A 20300-nucleotide genomic window follows, 5' to 3' on the forward strand; every position below is an offset into this window, starting at 1 on the left:
TCCTTACAGGCTTCCTCATTGTCTCATTATATGCTTCCTCATAGCCTCATAGGCATGATAGCCTCTAGGAATGATAGCCTCATAGGCTTCCTGATAGCCTCATGCATTTATTTTGAACCATCGTTCCAATTGGATTGGTGTGATGTCAAGCCAGGGGTCTATACTTTGCTACTTTTCAGTATGCACATAGCTAGGCTCTTGGTTTAGGCATGGAGCAAAAAATTAAATTTTTTAGCTGAGTAGTTTCCCCAAGGGCCAAATTATAATCGTGATGTATATATATAAAATAAAAGTTGCAATTAAATTATGATTTATGTTTAATTCAAACATGGATACCAATGGCATTGCTACACAGTATTTCCCAGGAGTTTATTTACAAGATAGGTGATAGCAGGAAAAATTAGGTTGATAATAATGTGAGCACTAAATCCTTAATTTTACATATCATGAGTTCAAACAGTGTGTTCTGAAAGAAATCAGGGGTAATTAAATTATTTAATATTACTATGAAATTAATATGAACTCATTATGTGTGACTTTGAGGATTTTGTTCACTGACACATTTATTAGCAAAATTAAAATATAGGGCCGAAAGTTAGATCAGGATGGTTTAATTGTCAGGTCAAAGAATTTGCAAGAAGACATGAGGTTGGATGTTTGCTCAGGTGTATACACACATTTCCCTATTACATAACAGATTACCACAGAAAAGATACAGTATAAACAAAAGACAATTAAAATAAGATTAGAACAGCATCACATCAAACAGAAATAAATTTACCTTAAAAAATATTTACAAAGAATCAGAACACATTGCAAACATGGAACAAATGACAATTAAACATATTCAGGATCATTTCTGAGAATTTTGTATAAAGATAACACTTAATGCCCCCATTGCCTACATTGTGGGCATAAATATATACAGAGCAGTTCAGCTTTGTTGTTGGGTTGCTCTATCATGGAAGTATACAACACATCAAGTTTATTCTTGAATATTAAATTCAAAGTAATTAACAATCAACAATTATTTTTTTTTAAAAACAAACAAATCATGACTCAAGGTACATGTACCAGTAGAGTGGGGCGCTCATATTCGCCGTGGACACAATTTCGCCGTTTTATGATTTTGAGGTCTAAAAACTTCAAAGGATGGTTGAATTTGAAGGAATATGCCGGTAAATTACATTTTAATAACAAATATGATTATTTTTGAAGATGAGACCAAATTTCGACACCTACCGCAAAGGACCGAAAACGGACAACAATTTTCAGCCAATTTCCTGAATGAAAAAAACGATTTCAAAGAAGTATTTCTTCAGTAATTCTTTAACTGATTGCCCTAAATTTCATTTTTTTACACCTTTCAAATGTCTGCTATTCATCTATAATGAAATTTATTTGATAAATATTGTTTAAAGCTGCAGTTATTTGGTTTTAAATAGATGTGTAACAACGGCGAATATGTGCCCCCCATTGACAAAACATCAGGAAATTTCAAACACCCTTTAATCCAACATTTCAAATGATTTTTCGCAAAACAAACACGTTTTAAAGCTAAGAATATTTCGCATTTGAAGTTATCTTCATATAGAAATATCAGTATACTTCAAAAACATAAAGACCTGAACATAAACTGAAGAAAACATGGAAAGATATGGCGAAAATGAGCACCCCACTCTAGTCATAATTCTAATTTCCTTGAAAATAACTTTCTGACGAGTGACTAGAAATATCTTTAAACAGAGAAAAAACAAATTTACTATCTTTTTTAAAGTTTGCATGAAGATAATCTGTGAAGAATGTATCTGGTATCTTAAAAAATATTAAAAAGTGCATCTATCATTATCTGTTTCAAACCTACCTATCTGTTATATCTATCAAGTTATACAGTGTAACCTGTCTAATCCGACACTTAAAGTTTTCCAACATCCTGCTTTAACCAACACATTTTTCTGGTGCCAAAATATGCCTTTCCTTACAGAAAAAAACTGAGCATTCAGATAATCTACTTAATCCGACATTTATATCTGGTCCCCACAGTGTGTCAGATTACACAGGTTACACTGTATAGTGTACCTGTTTGTATTTGTATAAACCTTACCTGTCTCCATCTGATTCTTTATTCTGCCAGTAGCTACCTCCCCCACCACCTCTCCCACCTCGAGGAGAAAATCGGAAATCTCTTCCTCTACGGTCATCAAAACTTGGTCGATTATTCCTATTAAATACATATACAATACAATATTTTATTGAATTCCTACTTATAGAACTCGTTACAAGCATAGCAATCAGGTAAAATCAAGATAATACAATACAATAATGATTTTTTATATCAAACAATAATTGTTCAATAATAAAAGGGAGGAGTCCGTCCATACAAAGGAGGATAACTCCTTGTCTAGATCAATAAACTTATTGTTAATAACACATTTTTTACAACTTTTTGTACAGATACAATATTTGTTTTCAGATCTTTTAAGATCTTTTGTCCTTGTTGTTTCAAATAAAGAATTAAGATAACCACTGACTACTAATATGAATCACCTCTGTTATCATTTGAAATAATCGAGACCAAATGATTATCTTAATGTAATGAAACTTATCAGAAATGTTATTAAGATTTGGTTCTCTACTATTTTTATATAGAGGGCATGTAAAGAAAAAATGAGCTTCATCTTCAACTGAGTTGAGTGAGAAAAACGTTTTGTTATGACTCACTTGCTCAGATGGTCAGGTTTTTTACTTCTATGGCAATTAAAACATTTCAGTATATGTAAGAGCTTGGGTTATACATTCATTACATAGCAAAAATTTATTTTACATAAAAATATAGCTTGCTGTTTGGTGTGAGCCAACACTTAGTTTCGTATTGAAGGCCTTACTTTTACCTATAATGGTGTACTCAAGTTGTTGTCTCTTTGACCTATTCCTTGTTTGCATTCTCAATTCCATCTTTAGATAGAAGAATCAACTACATTTGTGAATGATTCCTTATTAAGTTATAATGATATCGATAATGGATAAAAAAAAATCCACTAAAGACCCACATTAGGCCAAAATGACAAATCGTCTTTATAATTCATTATGGATTGATTTGAGGAAATTTGACTTTGGTCCTTTTCCTCTTGGCTGGAAACTTTGAGAGTTGGTATTTTTGTATATTTTTTTGACCACACAAATGCCTAAGAAAGTTTTTTCTTTGTATGATTTATACATACCCTCTACTGAAAGGTCGTGTAAAATTAGTTTTCTGTCTATTGTCATACTCTCTGCCACCACCACCACTGCTGCCGCCGCCCCCGCCACCACTGTCTCCTTGAGTAACTGGAAAAAATAAATCATCATCAGTGGGAAATACAGTGGTAAATACAGATACAATTTGTTGTTTTAATCAGCATGTTTTAGGTTTTAGGGTGGGTTTTTTCTTTAAATCTATAAACTTTAATTTGAACAAGGTGAACCAACACCTGAAATGGTTATCGTGCGGTTGGGTAATAGTGGGTGGACACCTTAAGGTATTTATTTAAATCTATAAATCATAAAAAGTAAGAAACAAATAATTGATTACTGAAAACAGGCGCGGATCGAGAGGGGGGGTTCTGGAACCCCCCTTTTTTTTGGACGATCAATGCATTTGAATGGGGACATGTAATTGGAACCCCCCCCCCCCCTTTGTCCTGGGTTAGGAACCCCCCCTTTTTAAAATGGCTGGATCCGCCCCTGGAAAATTAATCAAACTGAATGTCTATCTGTTTATATCACTTATCATAAATAAGTTATGGCAAAAATTGATTTGCAGCTTACTGTATATATTATTAGATGAATCCCGACTTCTGATATTGCCAGGAGGTGTGAAGAAGCCTCCTCCTCTATTTCCTCTGTAGTTACCACGACCTCTATCAAAACCTCGACCTCTAAAACCACCTCTGCCCATCTCCTGCGAAAATTTCATAGAAATATCATTAAATTAATAAATTATCTCCCAGCTGAGTGATTTTTTTAAACGATACATCACTGCTCCATGTAAGATGCATAATACAAGGATATTCCAGTTTTATCAATGTAAACCAACTATAAAATTTTACAGTTGATAAATATTTCAACTTTCAGGAGTAGATAAAAAGCACAAGTTCAAATAGTCACAAACTTTGAACTTCTCTTATGTGAAAATGATACACAAATTAAGTGAGAAAATAAATAAAAAAGAAATCTAAGTGAAATTGATTAATAAAATGCTTCGGTAAGTGCAGCCTGATACGTCCACAGAGGTTGAACCCTGAACAGTTGGGGCAAATTTGGACACATTATTCAAGCTTGATACTGTCTAAATTTGGATTGTTATCAAATTTTGACATTATATAGGTTTCTGACACAAAGTAAATGTGGTCAAAGATCTTACAATTCTTTTGCACAATTGTTCTCAATTGAAGATTTCTTCTTGAAACTTTTCAAAAATTCGAACTTGAAAAATTTTGAAAAAAAATTATAAATCCCTAAAAAAAAAATGGGGAACCGCCCCCCCCCCCCCCCCCACCACCTTGGAGCAATAACCCCAAATCTCAATCCCAGCCTTTTCCTTGTAGTATGGAACTTTGTAGTACAATTTCAGAGAGATCAATGCACTAAAACACAAGTTATTGTCTGGAAACTAGAAAAATGCTTGTTTTCAGCCCTTTTTTGACCCGGAAATTCCTACATGTTTGGCGCAATTAACCCCAAACTCAATCCCAGCCTTCCCTTTGTTATATGAAACCTTGTGGTATAATGTCAGAGAGATCCATACACAAACATACAAGTAATTGACTGGAAACTAGAAAAATGCTTGTTTTGGCCCCTTTTTGGCCCTTAATTCTTAAACTGTTGGCCCCATAACCCCCTAAAATGAATCATAACCTTTTACTTGTGGTATTAAACATTGTGGTACAATTTTAGAGCAATCAAAATACTTATACACAAGTTATTATCCTGAAACTAAAATGCTTGCTTTTGGCCCCTTTTGGGTTCCTAATTTCTATAATAACGGTTGGGACCATCATCCCCAAAATCAATCCCAACCTTCCTTTTGTGGTATTGAACCTTCTTAAACAATTTCATAGAGATCTATTAGCTTAAACTTAAGTTATTGTCTGGACATCGTTGTGTCATCGGACAATGCAGAAGACGAAGACAACAATGACATCATACCATTATACGATCCCAAAAAATTCTGATAAATGCTAAAATATGGTAAACAGTATCATTTTACTTGGGATGGTCCCTACTGTTGTAACCATTTAATTACATTCTACAAGAGAAATCCTGATATTTTGGTTATACTAAGACTATGTTATTACCTATGTGAAACATTCTAAAACAAAACCAATAAGAAATCAGGAGCTGCTCCATGGTGGTATGTTATGCCTATCACTTTTTAAAGTTTTAGAACTCCTTAATGTCTCATCAGAAATTTATAAAAATAACTTGAGGGATGTTATTCTAATAGATACAAACCAGTCAACAAAATTACATGAAAATTGTTCAAAGCTTTCTACCAGAAAAGTTCTTGTGATTTGGTTGAAAATAACTATATAATAATTACCTTGAAATCCATTCTACGATTGAAATCCTCTTGTCGTGGTTGACCAGGTTGAGGACCGCCTCCAGCCCCACCTTCATAATTGCCACCTTTCTCCAATTTCATAAAATCGTCAACATGCATTGATGGTGGTCTACTAGTATTAGGTGGTCGACATCGGAAGTTATCAGATCTACCACTATTGTTCAGTAGGCCTCTGGTTATGCCACGTCCTCTCATCGGTGCCACTAAAAATATATACAGCTTTAAATAATGTACATCTACTTTTTAAAATTGAAATGCGTAGAAAAATAATCTTGAATCATAGTTTTAAAAAATCTTTTAAAACATCATATTTGCATCTGTTAATCTTATTGACCTAAAAAATTTCAAATCTGTCGTGTACTGTAAATCAATTTTGTTTTTTTTCTAACTATTTATGAAATTTTAGGGAGCTGAATGACAGGGCAAATATATATACTTGTTAATATAAACTCATCATAGATACCAGGACTAAATTTAGTATATACGCCAGACGCACGTTTCGTCTACAAAAGACTCATCAGTGACGCCTAAATCCCAAAAAGTTAAAAAATGCCAAATAAAGTACGAAGCTGAAGAGCATTGAGGACCAAAATTCCTAAAAATTTTGCCAAATATCACTAAGGTAATCTATGCCTGAGGTAGAAAAGCCTTAGTATTTCAAAAAAAAAAGTGTGAGCACTAAATGTTACAGTTACATTCACAAACATTACACAAGAAAACTGTCAATGGCACATTGCTTCTTTTGGCACTTCTTTTTCACTATAAGGGCTTCTAAATCTGTGATCATTGCCTGTGTTGTTGATAGGATTGATGTTGCTGATGTACTGGCATGAATTCTTCTGATTTCAGCTAAGGTTTTCTTCAAGTGTCATTTTCTGTTCTGGTTCTTGTTCACTTTGACCTGCTATGTCATCTGCGGTGCTATCAACTGTGTCTGGGTCAGAAGATGGAAAGCCTGCTACTCGAAAGCACTTCTGAATTGTACATTCTTTTGTGTTGTTCCATGCTCTTGTTACCCAGTAGATGGCGCCCTGAACATTGATCTCTCTGCAGAGTTCAGAAGCTGACTGTGTCTGGTCTATCTTCGTAAGTAAGGATGAAATCATCAATTTGCGGTAGAGTGCTTTAAAAGCTCTAATGATGCCCTGGTCTAGTGGTTGAAGTACTGATGTTGTGTTTGCTGGTAGGAACTTAAGTGTCAGATTGCTTAAATTCAATTCTTTTGAGTGGGAAGATGCGTTATCCAGGAACATGAGTATGTGTCGGCGCTGCAATCTCATAGTTGTGTTGACGGTGCGTAACCAGTCGATGAAGGCATTAGTTGTCATCCAGGCTTTCTTGTTAGAGTAGTAGGTGACTGGTAGGTTTCCTTTGTTGACGTTCTTGAAGCAGCGTGGGTAGTACGACTTCCTATGACAAGTGGTTTCAACTTTTCACCAGTGGAGCTGCAGGCGAACATGACAGTGAGCCTCTCTTTTGCATTTTTTCCACCTTTGCAAGATTGATCTTTTATGCTGAGTGTTTTATCTGGTAAGGCCCGATAAAATAACCCCGTCTCATCACAGTTGAAGATGTCTGCTTGTGTGTAGCCTTTTGTGATGTCTGGTAACCTGGTGCGGTATTCTTCTACTGTTGTTGTGTCTACGCTGGCACTCTCTCCATTTACTTTAAATGCGTGTACAGAGTAGCGGGACTTCCATCTATCTAACCATCCATTTGAAGCTTTGAAGTCTGGAATGGTGAGTTCATCTGCAATCTGAAGTGCCTTTTCTTGGATTATTGGTCCGGAAATGGGTATGCCTTTTGCACGGGCAGTATTGAACCATTTCCATACAATGTCGTTGATATCAAAGAATTTGCAGTTGGTGTTAAATCTTTGCTTTGAAGAATTGGCATTAAGCTCAAACTGTTGCAGATAAGTATCTTTCTTGCGTAGAATATCGCCGACTGTCGACTTGCCTACTTTATACTTTTCGGCAAGCTCTCTCTGTGATGGCTTAGGTACTGAGTCATGATCTTTTATCAATTTCACTTTATCACTAAGTGATAACTCTACACGTTGACGTTTCACTGGACAAGACATTATTGATAAATTATTGCAGTAACTACCCTTTTTATTTCATTAAAAGCGTGTATCATTAGTTTAAATTAAACATCAATAGATTATCCCGACGATATCTATTTACGATTTATTTTGAAAGATCAAAGTGATTAATTTCTGTAATTTGCCTAAAATTTTTTTTTTTTAAATGATCAAATAAAGTAGCCAAGCTAAAACATTTAATGAAAATTAATTATCATCATTGATTAGCGTGGGTGAAGATCGTAATCTCTCAACCGATAATTTATTCGGGTATTGATTTGACATTGACAGGTAAACACTACTCAGTGGCCATGCAAGTGTCTAATTGACCGGATTAACTTGTTTGTTTATATAACAGTATTCTATATGGACTAATGATTACAAATGACAAGGCCGGTTTTATGAGGTGATATTTTATTGATTTTGATTACACAAATACACAAATATCGGCCGGTATCCGGTTTAAAGGGGTGGCTGGTTTTATAAGCTTACCTGACCGTTTATTTACATACACGCCGGTCGGGACTTGTTATTTTGGCCAGTATGAAGGGAGAACCGGTATTAAGAGGGACCGGTTTAGAGAAGTTTCACTGTATAACCATATCAATGACAATTCATGTCAGCACAAAAAATGCTGACTACTGGGCTTGTGATACCGTCTGGGAAATACATCTCCACCAGCAGTGGCATCGACCCAGTGGTTGTAAATAAACTCATCATAGATACCAGGACTAAATTTAGTATATACGCCAGACGCCAGATATTTTAATCTTAATTCTTAACACACCAACAAAGGGAGATAATTGCAAAATATTTTTTACTTTTATTTGCAGAAATATGAAAGGCCAATATAACATCCAAGAAAGACTTAATTTTTTACATCTAAAATTCGTAGAATTGAGGCCGAAAGAAAGTATTTCCCAAAACGTTTTTGATATGACTTTTTTTATAAGAGGAGTAATGCAGCGTATGACTATACCTCGCTGTTGAACATTAATCAGTAGTAGATAAAAAGTTGATACTAACCAAAAGGTCTTTTTAGTCCTTTGCCTCTATATAGATTGATTTCTTGTGATTTTCTTCTATCTCTGCAAAAGATAAATTAAAGATGTTTATATTTACAACTTACATCTAGAGTTTTGAACTTCATGTCTTAGTGGATACTAAGGGAGTTAGTGGATACTTGTCTAATTGGCGATAATTGCTACATCTCATTATATTAATTCTGAAGTATTGTATGGCTAGGACTAAGGACTAAGTGAACAAAGCTAAAATACCTACTGTTTCAATAGTTTAAAAGTATAAATAAATGAGGTAAATCATTCAACACATCTACAAAGTGGAAAATAATTTGAAGGAAAATATTCATTACAAAATATCAAAATACAGAATGAGCTCTTTTGGTCAGTGTTACAGCCGATTGCATTGAGTGTGTAGGCAAAGGTAATATCTTTGGTTAGCTTCCTTGCTAGCTGAAGTCATTACTAGGTTATGTAAACTACTCTCCTTTAATAGTAGACAAATAACCAATCTATCTGTCTGTAGAACAAGGCTACTTCAAAAGGAGGGTAGTATACCTTACCTAATAATGACTTCACAGTTCAGCTAGCAATCAAGCTAACCAAAGATATTACCTTTGCCTACACACTCAATGCAATCGGCTGTAAATTACAAACATAGAAAACTTTCCTACCCATGTCTTAACCTCCTTGGTTTAGTTACTTCCTCATTTGATGACACAGTTGTCTTTTTTAGTTCTTCTTCCAAGTTATAATCAGGACAGTATTTACTGCAGATCTCCTCCATGTCCATTCTAATCAGGTCTGGTTCTACATCTGCCTCATCTGTGATAGGATTCGACAGCCAATAGGCCTCATTAAGTCGTTCATCCTCCATATTACTTATCTCATATACAGACCTCATCACAAATAAGTTAGATAATGACTCTGGTTCAATATTAGCAGGTTCTGGAACTGTTAATGAAAATTTTAATTAAATTGTCAGTCTAGAATTTTTGTTAAATGACTTGGCATGTACTATGTTATTTCATCAAAGATATTACTGCTAAAATTGAAAATAACAATTTTCCATGAATGACGTTTTTTTTCCTATAAATAATGAATGACACAATAAAATTATGGAAAAATAATGATTGACCAGAGTGTTTGTTTTTGAGATACAAGCAATTGGTAGGATATTAGTGTCTAACGCTAAGAACTCAACAATACAACGTTTTACTTTCAAGCTGCAAACCAACCATATCTAATTTCTAGTATCGTGATTGACCATCAAAGAGAGTACTACAAAGAACAAAAGGATAGAATTATAAATAGAAATTACAGGAGTGGCATTTTGTTGAAACACAATCATGCAACAAAAGAAATGGGTCATTTCAAAATATTTTGTTTACAACATTATGACCCATTTATGAAAGCATCTAATTTATGTGAAAAGAACATAAGATCAAGGTCAGATAAACCTTGCCACATGCTATGTGCACCTAACATTATTATATACCTTTTTTATAAATATTGACATTGATCACTGAACTATGAAATTGGATCAAACCAGATCAACCCTATCTGATGGATATGTATACTTCATGAAGATTATGTATTACACATATTGTTGGTCTACTACTCATTTTAATTGATAAATAAACTGTTATCACAGAGATATGTCTCACTTTTTTGTAATTTTGATAAGGCAAATGATGAAATTAAAATATCAACACTTTAACATGCAAGTTGTGCAAATATTTATAGTCAATGAACCATGACTGGAAATACATGGCTAAACAAACTCCAAAGAAATGAGATGTGTCAATGCTAATACAACTGTATACCAAATACCATTGACTTGAGTAGTTTCCTTTAAACAAACCTAATCACAAACTAATACATGTAAACTAAGCAAAAGTTTCAAAGTCAATAGACCATAACTGAGGGGGCGTGGTCAAATAATCTCCATGGTTATGAGATATGCTGATGCTTATTCAACTGCATTCCAAATACCATTGATGGTCTACCACTACTGGTTATCCATAAACCAACCTAATCACAAACTAATACATGAAAACTAAGCAAATGTTTCAGTCAATAGATCTTGACTGAGGGGGCAGAGCCAACAAATCTCCATGGAAATGAGATATGGCAATGTTTATACAACTACATACCAATTATCATAAACTTACCACTAGTGGTTCCCCATAAACTGACCTAATCATAAACTATTACATGAAAACTAAGCAAAAATTTCAAAGTCAATAGACCATGACTTAGGGGTGGTGCCAAATAATCTCCATGGAAATGAGATATGCCAATACTTATACAACTGCATACCAATTATCATTAACTTACCACTAGTGGTTCCCCATAAACTGACCTAAACACAAACTAATACATGATAACTAAGCAAAAGTTTCAAAGTCAATAGACCATTACTGAGGGGGCGGTGCCAAATTATTTCCATGGTAATGAGATGTGCCAATGCTAATACAACTGCATACAAAACACCTTTGAGCTACCACTAGTGGTTCACCATAAACTAGACCTAATCACAAACTAATATATTGTTGACCCAGCCGCCGCCGTCAACAGCATACCTATGTCTTGCTTTATGACTCCATCAAGCGAGACAAAAAATTATAGTTTTTTAAGCAGTGACTCAACCATGAAAATGAGTCCAAGGACATCAGATGAAAACTTAAGACCATCATACATTATGAAATATATACATAAATAGTAGTATTCTTTTGTTCCAGGCATAGTTATATTTAGGTACAAAAGTGTCCAATATAGCAAACACCTTTTTTCTTTCATTCTTTCATTCTTTCTGTATATTTCTTTCCATTCAGATTTTATTATCATTTTCCTTGTATTCTCAGGATTTTTCAATTAAACTAGACAAGAGGTCATGGAAAATGTTACATATCACAGACAAAAATAGTGATATGTGTATTTATATTTTACAATTTCATAAACATATTTACCAAATAAGAAATAGAAATCCTACCTTTAACAGTCTTTTGTGGTCTATCTGCCACTGTACTAGAGATTTAATTTTAACAAGTCCAAACATTTTTTGGATGGGTAGTTAGGGCAAGGTGTTTAAGTGGACAAACATCAATTCTGACTATGCAGTTTAAACATTAAAATGTAAGCTTCAATATAGAAAAAGAATAATAAACCAGGTGCTCCGCAGGGCGCAGCTTTATACGACCGCAGAGGTCGAACCCTGAACAGTTGGGGCAAGTATGGACAAAACATTCAAGCGTGATACAGCTCTGAATTTGGATTGTGATCAAATTTTTGACATTATATGTTTTTTTTTTACACAAAACAAATGTCAAGATTTTACAAATCAATTAAAGATTTCTTCAAACTTTTTAAATCTAAAATTAAATAGTTGACACAGCATAGGTTTCTGACACAGAATGAATGTGGTCTAATGAACTTAAAAGTTTTTTTTTGCCTTTGAGCAATTCACTATGCTGTTGAATATTAATCCTCTCAAAAAAATGTTTGAAGAAATTTTCTTTTTATTTATGAAATCTGAAATGAGAAAAATTTAAACCCCCCCCTTTTTTCACATCCCCGTTTCCCTTTTTCCAAAACTGATATCAATTCAAATTTCTAATGGAGTTTGCAACAATAACTACTCTTTTAAATACATCATAAAATATTAAAATGAAAAAATAAATTGCTTGTTATCACTGAATGGTAAAGATTGGTTGGTAGTAAAAGTGAATATACATTGTTTATTGTATAAAACAATAAAAAAAACTTCATCAGCAACATTTTATATTGGCAAATTTCCAATGAAGTTATTTACATAAAGTTATTGGCAAATAAAAATAGAAAATGACATCATAGTCATGTCTGGCAAATGTCCAACATACATTATCTAAAAACATTTTAGATAAGATAAGGAAAAAAAGATTCATCAGCAACATTTTATATTGGCAAATTTCCAATGAAGTTATTTACATAAAGTTATTGGCAAATAAAAATAGAAAATGACATCATAGTCATGTCTGGTAAATTTCCAACATATATTATCAACTACTATTCTATACAAAGAAAGATAACTCCAATTGAAAATTAATTGCTATTGCACAATATTGTGCAATAAGATATTTCTTGCTATTGTGCAATACTGTGCAATTGAACATTTCTTGCTATTGCACAATACTTGATATGGAATCCTGATTTGGACCAACTTGAAAACTGGGCCCATAATCAAAAATCAAAGTACATATTTAGATAAAGCATATCAAATAAGCCCAAGAATTTAATTTTTGTTAAAATCAAACTTAGTTTAATTTTGGACCCTTTGGACCTTAATGTAGACCAATTTGAAAACTGGACCAAAAATTAAGAATCTACATACACAGTTAGATTTGGCATATCAAAGAACCCATTTATTCATTTTTTGATGAAATCAAGCAAAGTTTAATTTTGGACCCCCATTTGGACCAACTTGAAAACTAGGCCAATAATTAAAAATCTAAGTACATTTTTAAATTCAGCATATCAAAGAACCCCAAGGATTCAATTTTTGTTAAAATCAAACTAAGTTTAATTTTGGACCCTTTGGACCTTAATGTAGACCAATTTGAAAACGGGACCAAAAATTAAGAATCTACATACATAGTTAGATTCGGCATATCAAAGAACCCCAATTATTCAATTTTTGATGAAATCACACAAAGTGCAATTTTGGACCCTTTGGGCCCCTTATTCCTAAACTGTTAGGACCAAAACTCCCAAAATCAAACCCAACCTTCCTTTTATGGTCATAAACCTTGTGTTTAAATTTCATAGATTTCTATTTACTTATACTAAAGTTATGGTGCAAAAACCAAAAATAATGCTTATTTGGGCCCCTTTTTGGCCCCTAATTCATAAACTGTTGTGACCTTAACTCCAAAAATCAATCCCAACCTTCCTTTTGTGGTCATAAACCTTGTGTTAAAATTTCATTGATTTCTATTTACTTATACTAAAGTTATTGTGCGAAAACCAAGAATAATGCTTATTTGGGCCCTTTTTTGGCCCTTAATTCCTAAACTGTTGGAACCAAAACTCCCAAAATCAATCCCAACCTTCCTTTTGTGGTCATAAACCTTGTGTCAAAATTTCATAGATTTCTATTAACTTAAACTAAAGTTATAGTGCGAAAACCAAGAAAATGCTTATTTGGGCCCTTTTTGGCCCCTAATTCCTAAAATGTTGGGACCAAAACTCCCAAAATCAATCCCAACCTTCCTTTTGTGGTCATAAACCTTGTGTTAAAATTTCATTGATTTCTAATCACTTTTACTAAAGTTAGAGTGCGAAAACTAAAAGTATTCGGACGACGACGACGACAATGCAGACGACGACGCCAACGTGATAGCAATATACGACCAAAAAATTAAAATTTTTGCGGTCGTATAAAAACAAAAGGATGCAGCTTTAATATAAGGATTTGGGCCTTTGACGTAAGAAAAACATTTAAACTTCTGAAAATATCCATAATTCTATTGAAGTCAAAGGGTGAACATTTTTTGGGGAAGTATCTATCAATATGATGGTGAACTATATGAAAATGTATGTATATATAAATGAATATGTATGTAAATATATATATTTATACAAAAAACATGCAAATGTTAAAAAAATAAATGATTACTACTTCTAAACTTGTGACACATCCAGCCAAATATATTCTTTTGAGAAATCAAATGAAGTACATGTATAATCATTATCAGTTAGAATAAATAGAAAAAAAGCAAACTGGGTAGGAAACAAAGAAAGCACAGAATTTGTTAAGCCCAATAAATTCAGTGTTTAAAATAAGGCCAAACAAATAATACATGTGTTTCCGCTAACGTGCTGAAAATGAAATAGGGAAGGTAAGTAGGTAGGTAGGCAATATTATTTTATTTAACAAACATTTTTTAGCTGATTACCATTAGGAAATCCATCTGACTTTAACAGTGCTTAATCCAAAATGGCATATAAAGCTTAGGGTAGGTAGGGTCAGAGGAAACACTAGTATTATTTTTTTTTTGGCCTAAGCAAGTTAAATAAAGTTGTTACAGACTACACTGATTAATACCTGAGTCTGCTTCCTTTTCATTCTCCTTTTTCTCAAAATAAAACTTTTGCCCAGTTTGGGCAGTTTTGGCTGGATGAGTCACATAAATGGATATTGTGGGATTACTTGTTTTCTTATCCTGTACTGTTTCAGGTTCTCGTAGCATCTTCATTAAGGCTGTCATACTGTCCAGTAAACTCTTCATTGCCTCATCCTCCTTAGCAAACTCCTACACAAATAATTTAAAATTTTAATTCTTTTCTTTTAGTTATGATTATGATTTATTTTCTAAAATTAACAAATTTTAAAGTTATAGATATTTATGTGTTCAATGTATAAGAAAATCAATTTCTTTCAATTTCTCAACCTTGATTTCAACAAGGCCATAATAAAAAGAAATGATTTAGGATTCCGGTCTCTCTTTAAAGAAGATTGTAACAGAAAAGCAAATCTTATTCAATTTCTCTTACTTATATAGAAATGAACCAAGAGAAGGTGAACAGTTTTCCTATGAAAGCGAAAATATGAAAAATATATATGAAAGAAGTATAATCCTATTAATGTTATATAATGCCATAACAGATTAAATTTTGTATTTAAAATTAGTTAATACATCTTGTATATACACAACATGCATTTTGAAATATGAAATTTATGGTATTTTCAAAATGATCAATGATTAATATAAGTAACCTTCAAGTGTTGAAAGAATACCTTTTAGTTTTACACATTGTCTACTACTTTCACACATTGTGTACTTTCCCTGTAGTAGTTTTACACATTGTGTTCTTTCCCTCTTTTGCTTTTACACATTGTGTATTGGCTATTTACCTCTAGTACCTTTACACATTGTGTATTGGCTATTTACCTCTAGTATCTTTACACATTATGTACTTTACCTCTAGTTATTTTACACATTGTGTACTTTACCTCTAGTTATTTTACACATTGAGTACTTTACCTCCAGTACTTTAACACATTGTGCACTTTACCTCTAGTTATTTTACACATTGTGTACTTTACCTCTAGTACTTTAACACATTGTGTACTTTACCTCTAGTTATTTTACACATTGTGTACTTTACCTCTAGTACTTTAACACATTGTGTACTTTACCTCTAGTTATTTTACACATTGAGTACTTTATCTCCAGTACTTTAACACATTGTGTACTTTACCTCTAGTTATTTTACACATTGAGTACTTTACCTCCAGTACTTTAACACATTGTGTACTTTACCTCTAGTTATTTTACACATTGTGTACTTTACCTCTAGTACTTTAACACATTGTGTACTTTACCTCTAGTTATTTTACACATTGAGTACTTTACCTCCAGTACTTTAACACATTGTGTACTTTACCTCTAGTTATTTTACACATTGTGTACTTTACCTCTAGTTATTTTACACATTGAGTACTTTATCTCCAGTACTTTAACACATTGTGTACTTTACCTCTAGTTATTTTACACATTGAGTACTTTACCTCCAGTACTTTAACACATTGTGTACTTTACCTCTAGTTATTCTACAGATTGTGTACTTTACCTCTAGGAGTTTTACACATTGTGTACTTTACCTCCAGTACTTTAACACATTGTGTACTCTACCTCTAGTTATTTTACACATTGTGTACTTTACCTCTAGTACTTTAACACATTGTGTACTTTACCTCTAGTTATTTTACACATTGAGTACTTTACCTCCAGTACTTTAACACATTGTGTACTTTACCTCTAGTTATTTTACACATTGTGTACTTTACCTCCAGTACTTTAACACATTGTGTACTCTACCTCTAGTTATTTTACACATTGTGTACTTTACCTCCAGTACTTTAACACATTGTGTACTCTACCTCTAGTTATTTTACACATTGTGTACTTTACCTCTAGTACTTTAACACATTGTGTACTTTACCTCTAGTTATTTTACACATTGTGTACTTTACCTCTAGTACTTTAACACATTGTGTACTTTACCTCTAGTTATTTTACACATTGAGTACTTTACCTCCAGTACTTTAACACATTGTGTACTTTACCTCCAGTACTTTAACACATTGTGTACTCTACCTCTAATAGTTTTTCCAAATCTAATAACGGATGATTTTCCATGCTTGGATTCCACGACAACACTTGGTGAAGTTCTTTCTGAGATAATGTATAAGTTCTTGTCACAGTTATTCCTGCCATGGGACTCTCCACAGAGACAAGCAGACGTAAGAATTCCAGTAATGTGGATAAAGTTAATAAACAATCAGAACTGTCTTTACTGAATGTTGTATTAATTCTAACCATTAGACGTCCTAAAGCAGTGGTCTTCTGTTCTAAAACCCTGATAAATACACAATAAATATATACTGAATGATGTATGCTGCGGTCATTGCTTTATTTATAATGGTACTGCTGGAATTAAACTAAATTTGGAGCAAATTGTGTACAACCATCATTTAGAGCAAACTCTTTATCATCTTGAATGCAAAGCATATTCGTGCACATCCTACATTTGGAGCAAAAAATTGCACAACATAAATTTAGATCAAATTCTTGTACATCCTACATTTAAGGAAAATTGTTAGCCTTATGTCATAAATACAATCCTGTTCCCTTTTCACGAATGTAACATAGGGAATTAGACTATTAACCAGGTTTGTAATAACACAAGCAACACAATGATTGCCACATCTGGAGCAAGATCTGTTTACCCTTCCCTAGCACCTGAGATCACCCCCAATATTTGGTGGGGTTTGTGTTGCTTAGTCTTTAGTTTTCTATGTTGTGTCTTGTGTACTATTATTTTTCTGTCTGTCTTTATTTTTTAGCCATGGCATTGTCAGTTTATTTTCGATCTATGAGTTTGACTGTCCCTCTGGTATCTTTCGCCCATTTTTTATACAGCCTACATTTAGAGCATACACTTGTACATCCTACATTAAGAGCAAATACTGGTACATCTTAAATTTAGACATTTATAGAAAATACTTGTTCATCTTACAGTTAGAGCAAATTCATGTAAATCAAATCTTTAGAGCAAATTCTTTTACATCCTACATTTATGGAAAATTCTTATACATCCTCCATTTAAAGCAAATACTTGTACATCCTTTATTAAGAGGTGATTCTTGGTCATCATACATTTACAGCAAGTCCTTATACATCCTACATTTAGAGAGCCAATTTTTATACATCCCATACTTACTTTTTTAAGAAGTAAAATCCATAATCATGATCTGTTAACATGACGAGGGTCTTAACACACGGTAGGATTGAGGCGTAATTGTGATCAGCACTTCCCATGTGGTCAAGTAAAGCTGTTGTTATCATTACCATATCACTAGGCTGTGGCAGGGAATAAGCAATCTGCAAAGAAACATAATGCAAATGGATTTTTATCTAATTTATCTTAACTTGCAATAATTTAATTTTGGATGTAACGCGTCTTATGATTGGCTGACATAGTTTTGTTTATCAGCCCATAGACATAATTTAGTCATGTCTTGTGACCGTCACGTCATCAACTTTTTTTCATGATTTATTCTGATTTAAAATGGAATTTAGAATTAAATTATAAGAAATAACTGTAATATTTTTCTGTCTATTCGAAATAGCATAAAAAATGTGGTGCACACTTGCACCACATTTTTGATGTTATTTCTTCATAGACAGAAAAAATATTACAGTCATTCCTTAAATAATACATTTTATGTCTGATATTGTTTGATAGATTTTTGTGTGTTGATCAGATATCCAATCAAAACATTTACTATAATTTTAAGATATCTTGCACTGTTTGGATAATACCTGGACATAAGTCTTCAGCTTTTGTAAGGTGTGAGTTTTTATCCTTCAATGTTCCTTTAAGTGTCTTTGTCTCTGTCCATTTGTGAATTTCTTTCTTTCTAGTCGATTCAATATTGATAACAAGCACATAATTTTCATTGAACTAACGCCTATTCAATATCTTGATTGTACAATTGTGAATTTATTACTCTGTAACAGTTTTAAATAAACCAACAAATTTTACCATTACTTTAATAAGCTTCTTTACTCTGCAGAAATCGTGTAGCATTTTCCATAAGAATTATATGGCTAGCAATCATACGACTTTTACAACTGAACAGTAAGTTCTACTGCTGTGGATTCATTTATTTTTGTGGGTCTCAATTTTCGTGGATTGAGGAAAACCAGCATTTTCGTGGATATTTGATTTCAAGGTTTTGCCAATCTCTGTATACAAAGCCTATAGAGAATTTGTTATTCGCTTAACATTTGATTTCTTGGCTCACCTTTACCCACGAAAATTGGTATCCAACAATATAATAATATTACAGTATACTAATTTTGCTAGTGTTAAAAAATTTCACTAGCAGGTTATGACCTATTACATTAAGTTTACTCACCTGTTTGTCGGTGAATTCACTACTTCCTGTCAACATGGAAACTTCAACATCACATAAACTTTGGATTATTGACTGAAAAATTAAATTTTAGCTTAAACAATTAAAAATAAAGAAAGGAAAATAACTATTAATTTCAAACTGTGTTCAAAACAACAACCTTTTAACCACAACTAACAATATAAAAAGAAGATGCGGTGTGATTGCCAATGAGACAACTATTCAAACGAGACCAAATGAACTTTGTTTGTCCTACATTGAAGGGAAGTCTATCCCTGAGGGAAGGGGGGGGGGGGGGTAGGAGGGTCCTGATCCTGAAATCCCGGGCTTAAAAACACGAAATCCCGATGTCCCGAATTTAAATAAAGTTAAATCCCGTATCCCGAAAGTTGAAAAAAAATATTCCCGGATCTCAAAGGGGTAAATCCCGAAATCTCGAGCTTAAAAACATCTGATCCCGGAGTTCTGATAAAGGTCCTATTCCCCCTCATCCCTCCACAAAACCAATTTCATCCAAATTGTATTTTTGAAGAACATTAGAACTGAGAATACACTTCAAAATAAATGTCAATAAAAGTTGACCTCCAAATGTATGGAGAGCCATGGAGCCAAATAACTTGCATCACTTTATCAAACAAGCACCACTTAAAATAAAAAGAAATATAACAAACATTCCATACAGACTCTATCCTGGTGTACAAAGTTTTGGTTGTATTTTCAGTTCTATATTTCAAAATTCTGCTTTATATTATCTATCTGTAATGTTCGGTTTTTTTCTTCATATTCTTCATTAATCATGGCTTCTTTCATTTTCAATTGCTCTTTTTTTTTGAATTTTTTGTTTTCAAAATTGTTTTAATTCCTTCATCTGATTCTATGTATTATTTAAGCCTGGCGGATAACTTGGAACCAGTTAATAGATAAAAGATGTACTACAGATCCTGACTATGCGATTTTCGCTTATGTCATATTTTTGTCAATAAATTTATAGTTGGCACAAAACACGCATTAGGCCTGATTTGAAAAATGCAAAAACTTTGTTTTCCCTATCTTTATAAATAAGAAGATGTGGTATGAGTGCCAATCAGACAACTCTCCTTCCAAGCCACAATGTATAGAAAGTAAAAAGTT

At 33.1% G+C, this 20300-nt stretch overlaps 1 protein-coding gene and 1 pseudogene across 2 annotated transcripts in view; both read right to left on the minus strand.

Annotated features, from left to right (window-relative positions):
• LOC139525532 (protein virilizer homolog) overlaps nucleotides 1–20300 on the minus strand; it is a 64181-nt gene that overhangs the window by 5308 nt on the left and 38573 nt on the right. The window contains exons 28-37 of one of the 2 annotated variants that reach the window (XM_071320935.1): nucleotides 19173–19244; nucleotides 17972–18132; nucleotides 16846–17107; nucleotides 14895–14997; nucleotides 9379–9658; nucleotides 8712–8773; nucleotides 5582–5805; nucleotides 3808–3940; nucleotides 3222–3327; nucleotides 2105–2221 (exon numbers count right to left, since the gene is read on the minus strand). In XM_071320935.1, coding sequence (XP_071177036.1) covers nucleotides 2105–2221; nucleotides 3222–3327; nucleotides 3808–3940; nucleotides 5582–5805; nucleotides 8712–8773; nucleotides 9379–9658; nucleotides 14895–14997; nucleotides 16846–17107; nucleotides 17972–18132; nucleotides 19173–19244 — 1520 coding nt within the window. Of the gene's footprint in view, nucleotides 1–2104; nucleotides 2222–3221; nucleotides 3328–3807; nucleotides 3941–5581; nucleotides 5806–8711; nucleotides 8774–9378; nucleotides 9659–14789; nucleotides 14998–16845; nucleotides 17108–17971; nucleotides 18133–19172; nucleotides 19245–20300 lie in introns of both variants that reach the window. The other variant, XM_071320934.1, reaches the window with a different exon arrangement.
• Nucleotides 6276–8149, minus strand: LOC139522549 (tigger transposable element-derived protein 6-like; annotated as a pseudogene).

This window comes from Mytilus edulis, chromosome 5, assembly GCF_963676685.1.
Source record: "Mytilus edulis chromosome 5, xbMytEdul2.2, whole genome shotgun sequence".
In the NCBI taxonomy this organism is placed as follows: domain Eukaryota; kingdom Metazoa; phylum Mollusca; class Bivalvia; order Mytilida; family Mytilidae; genus Mytilus; species Mytilus edulis.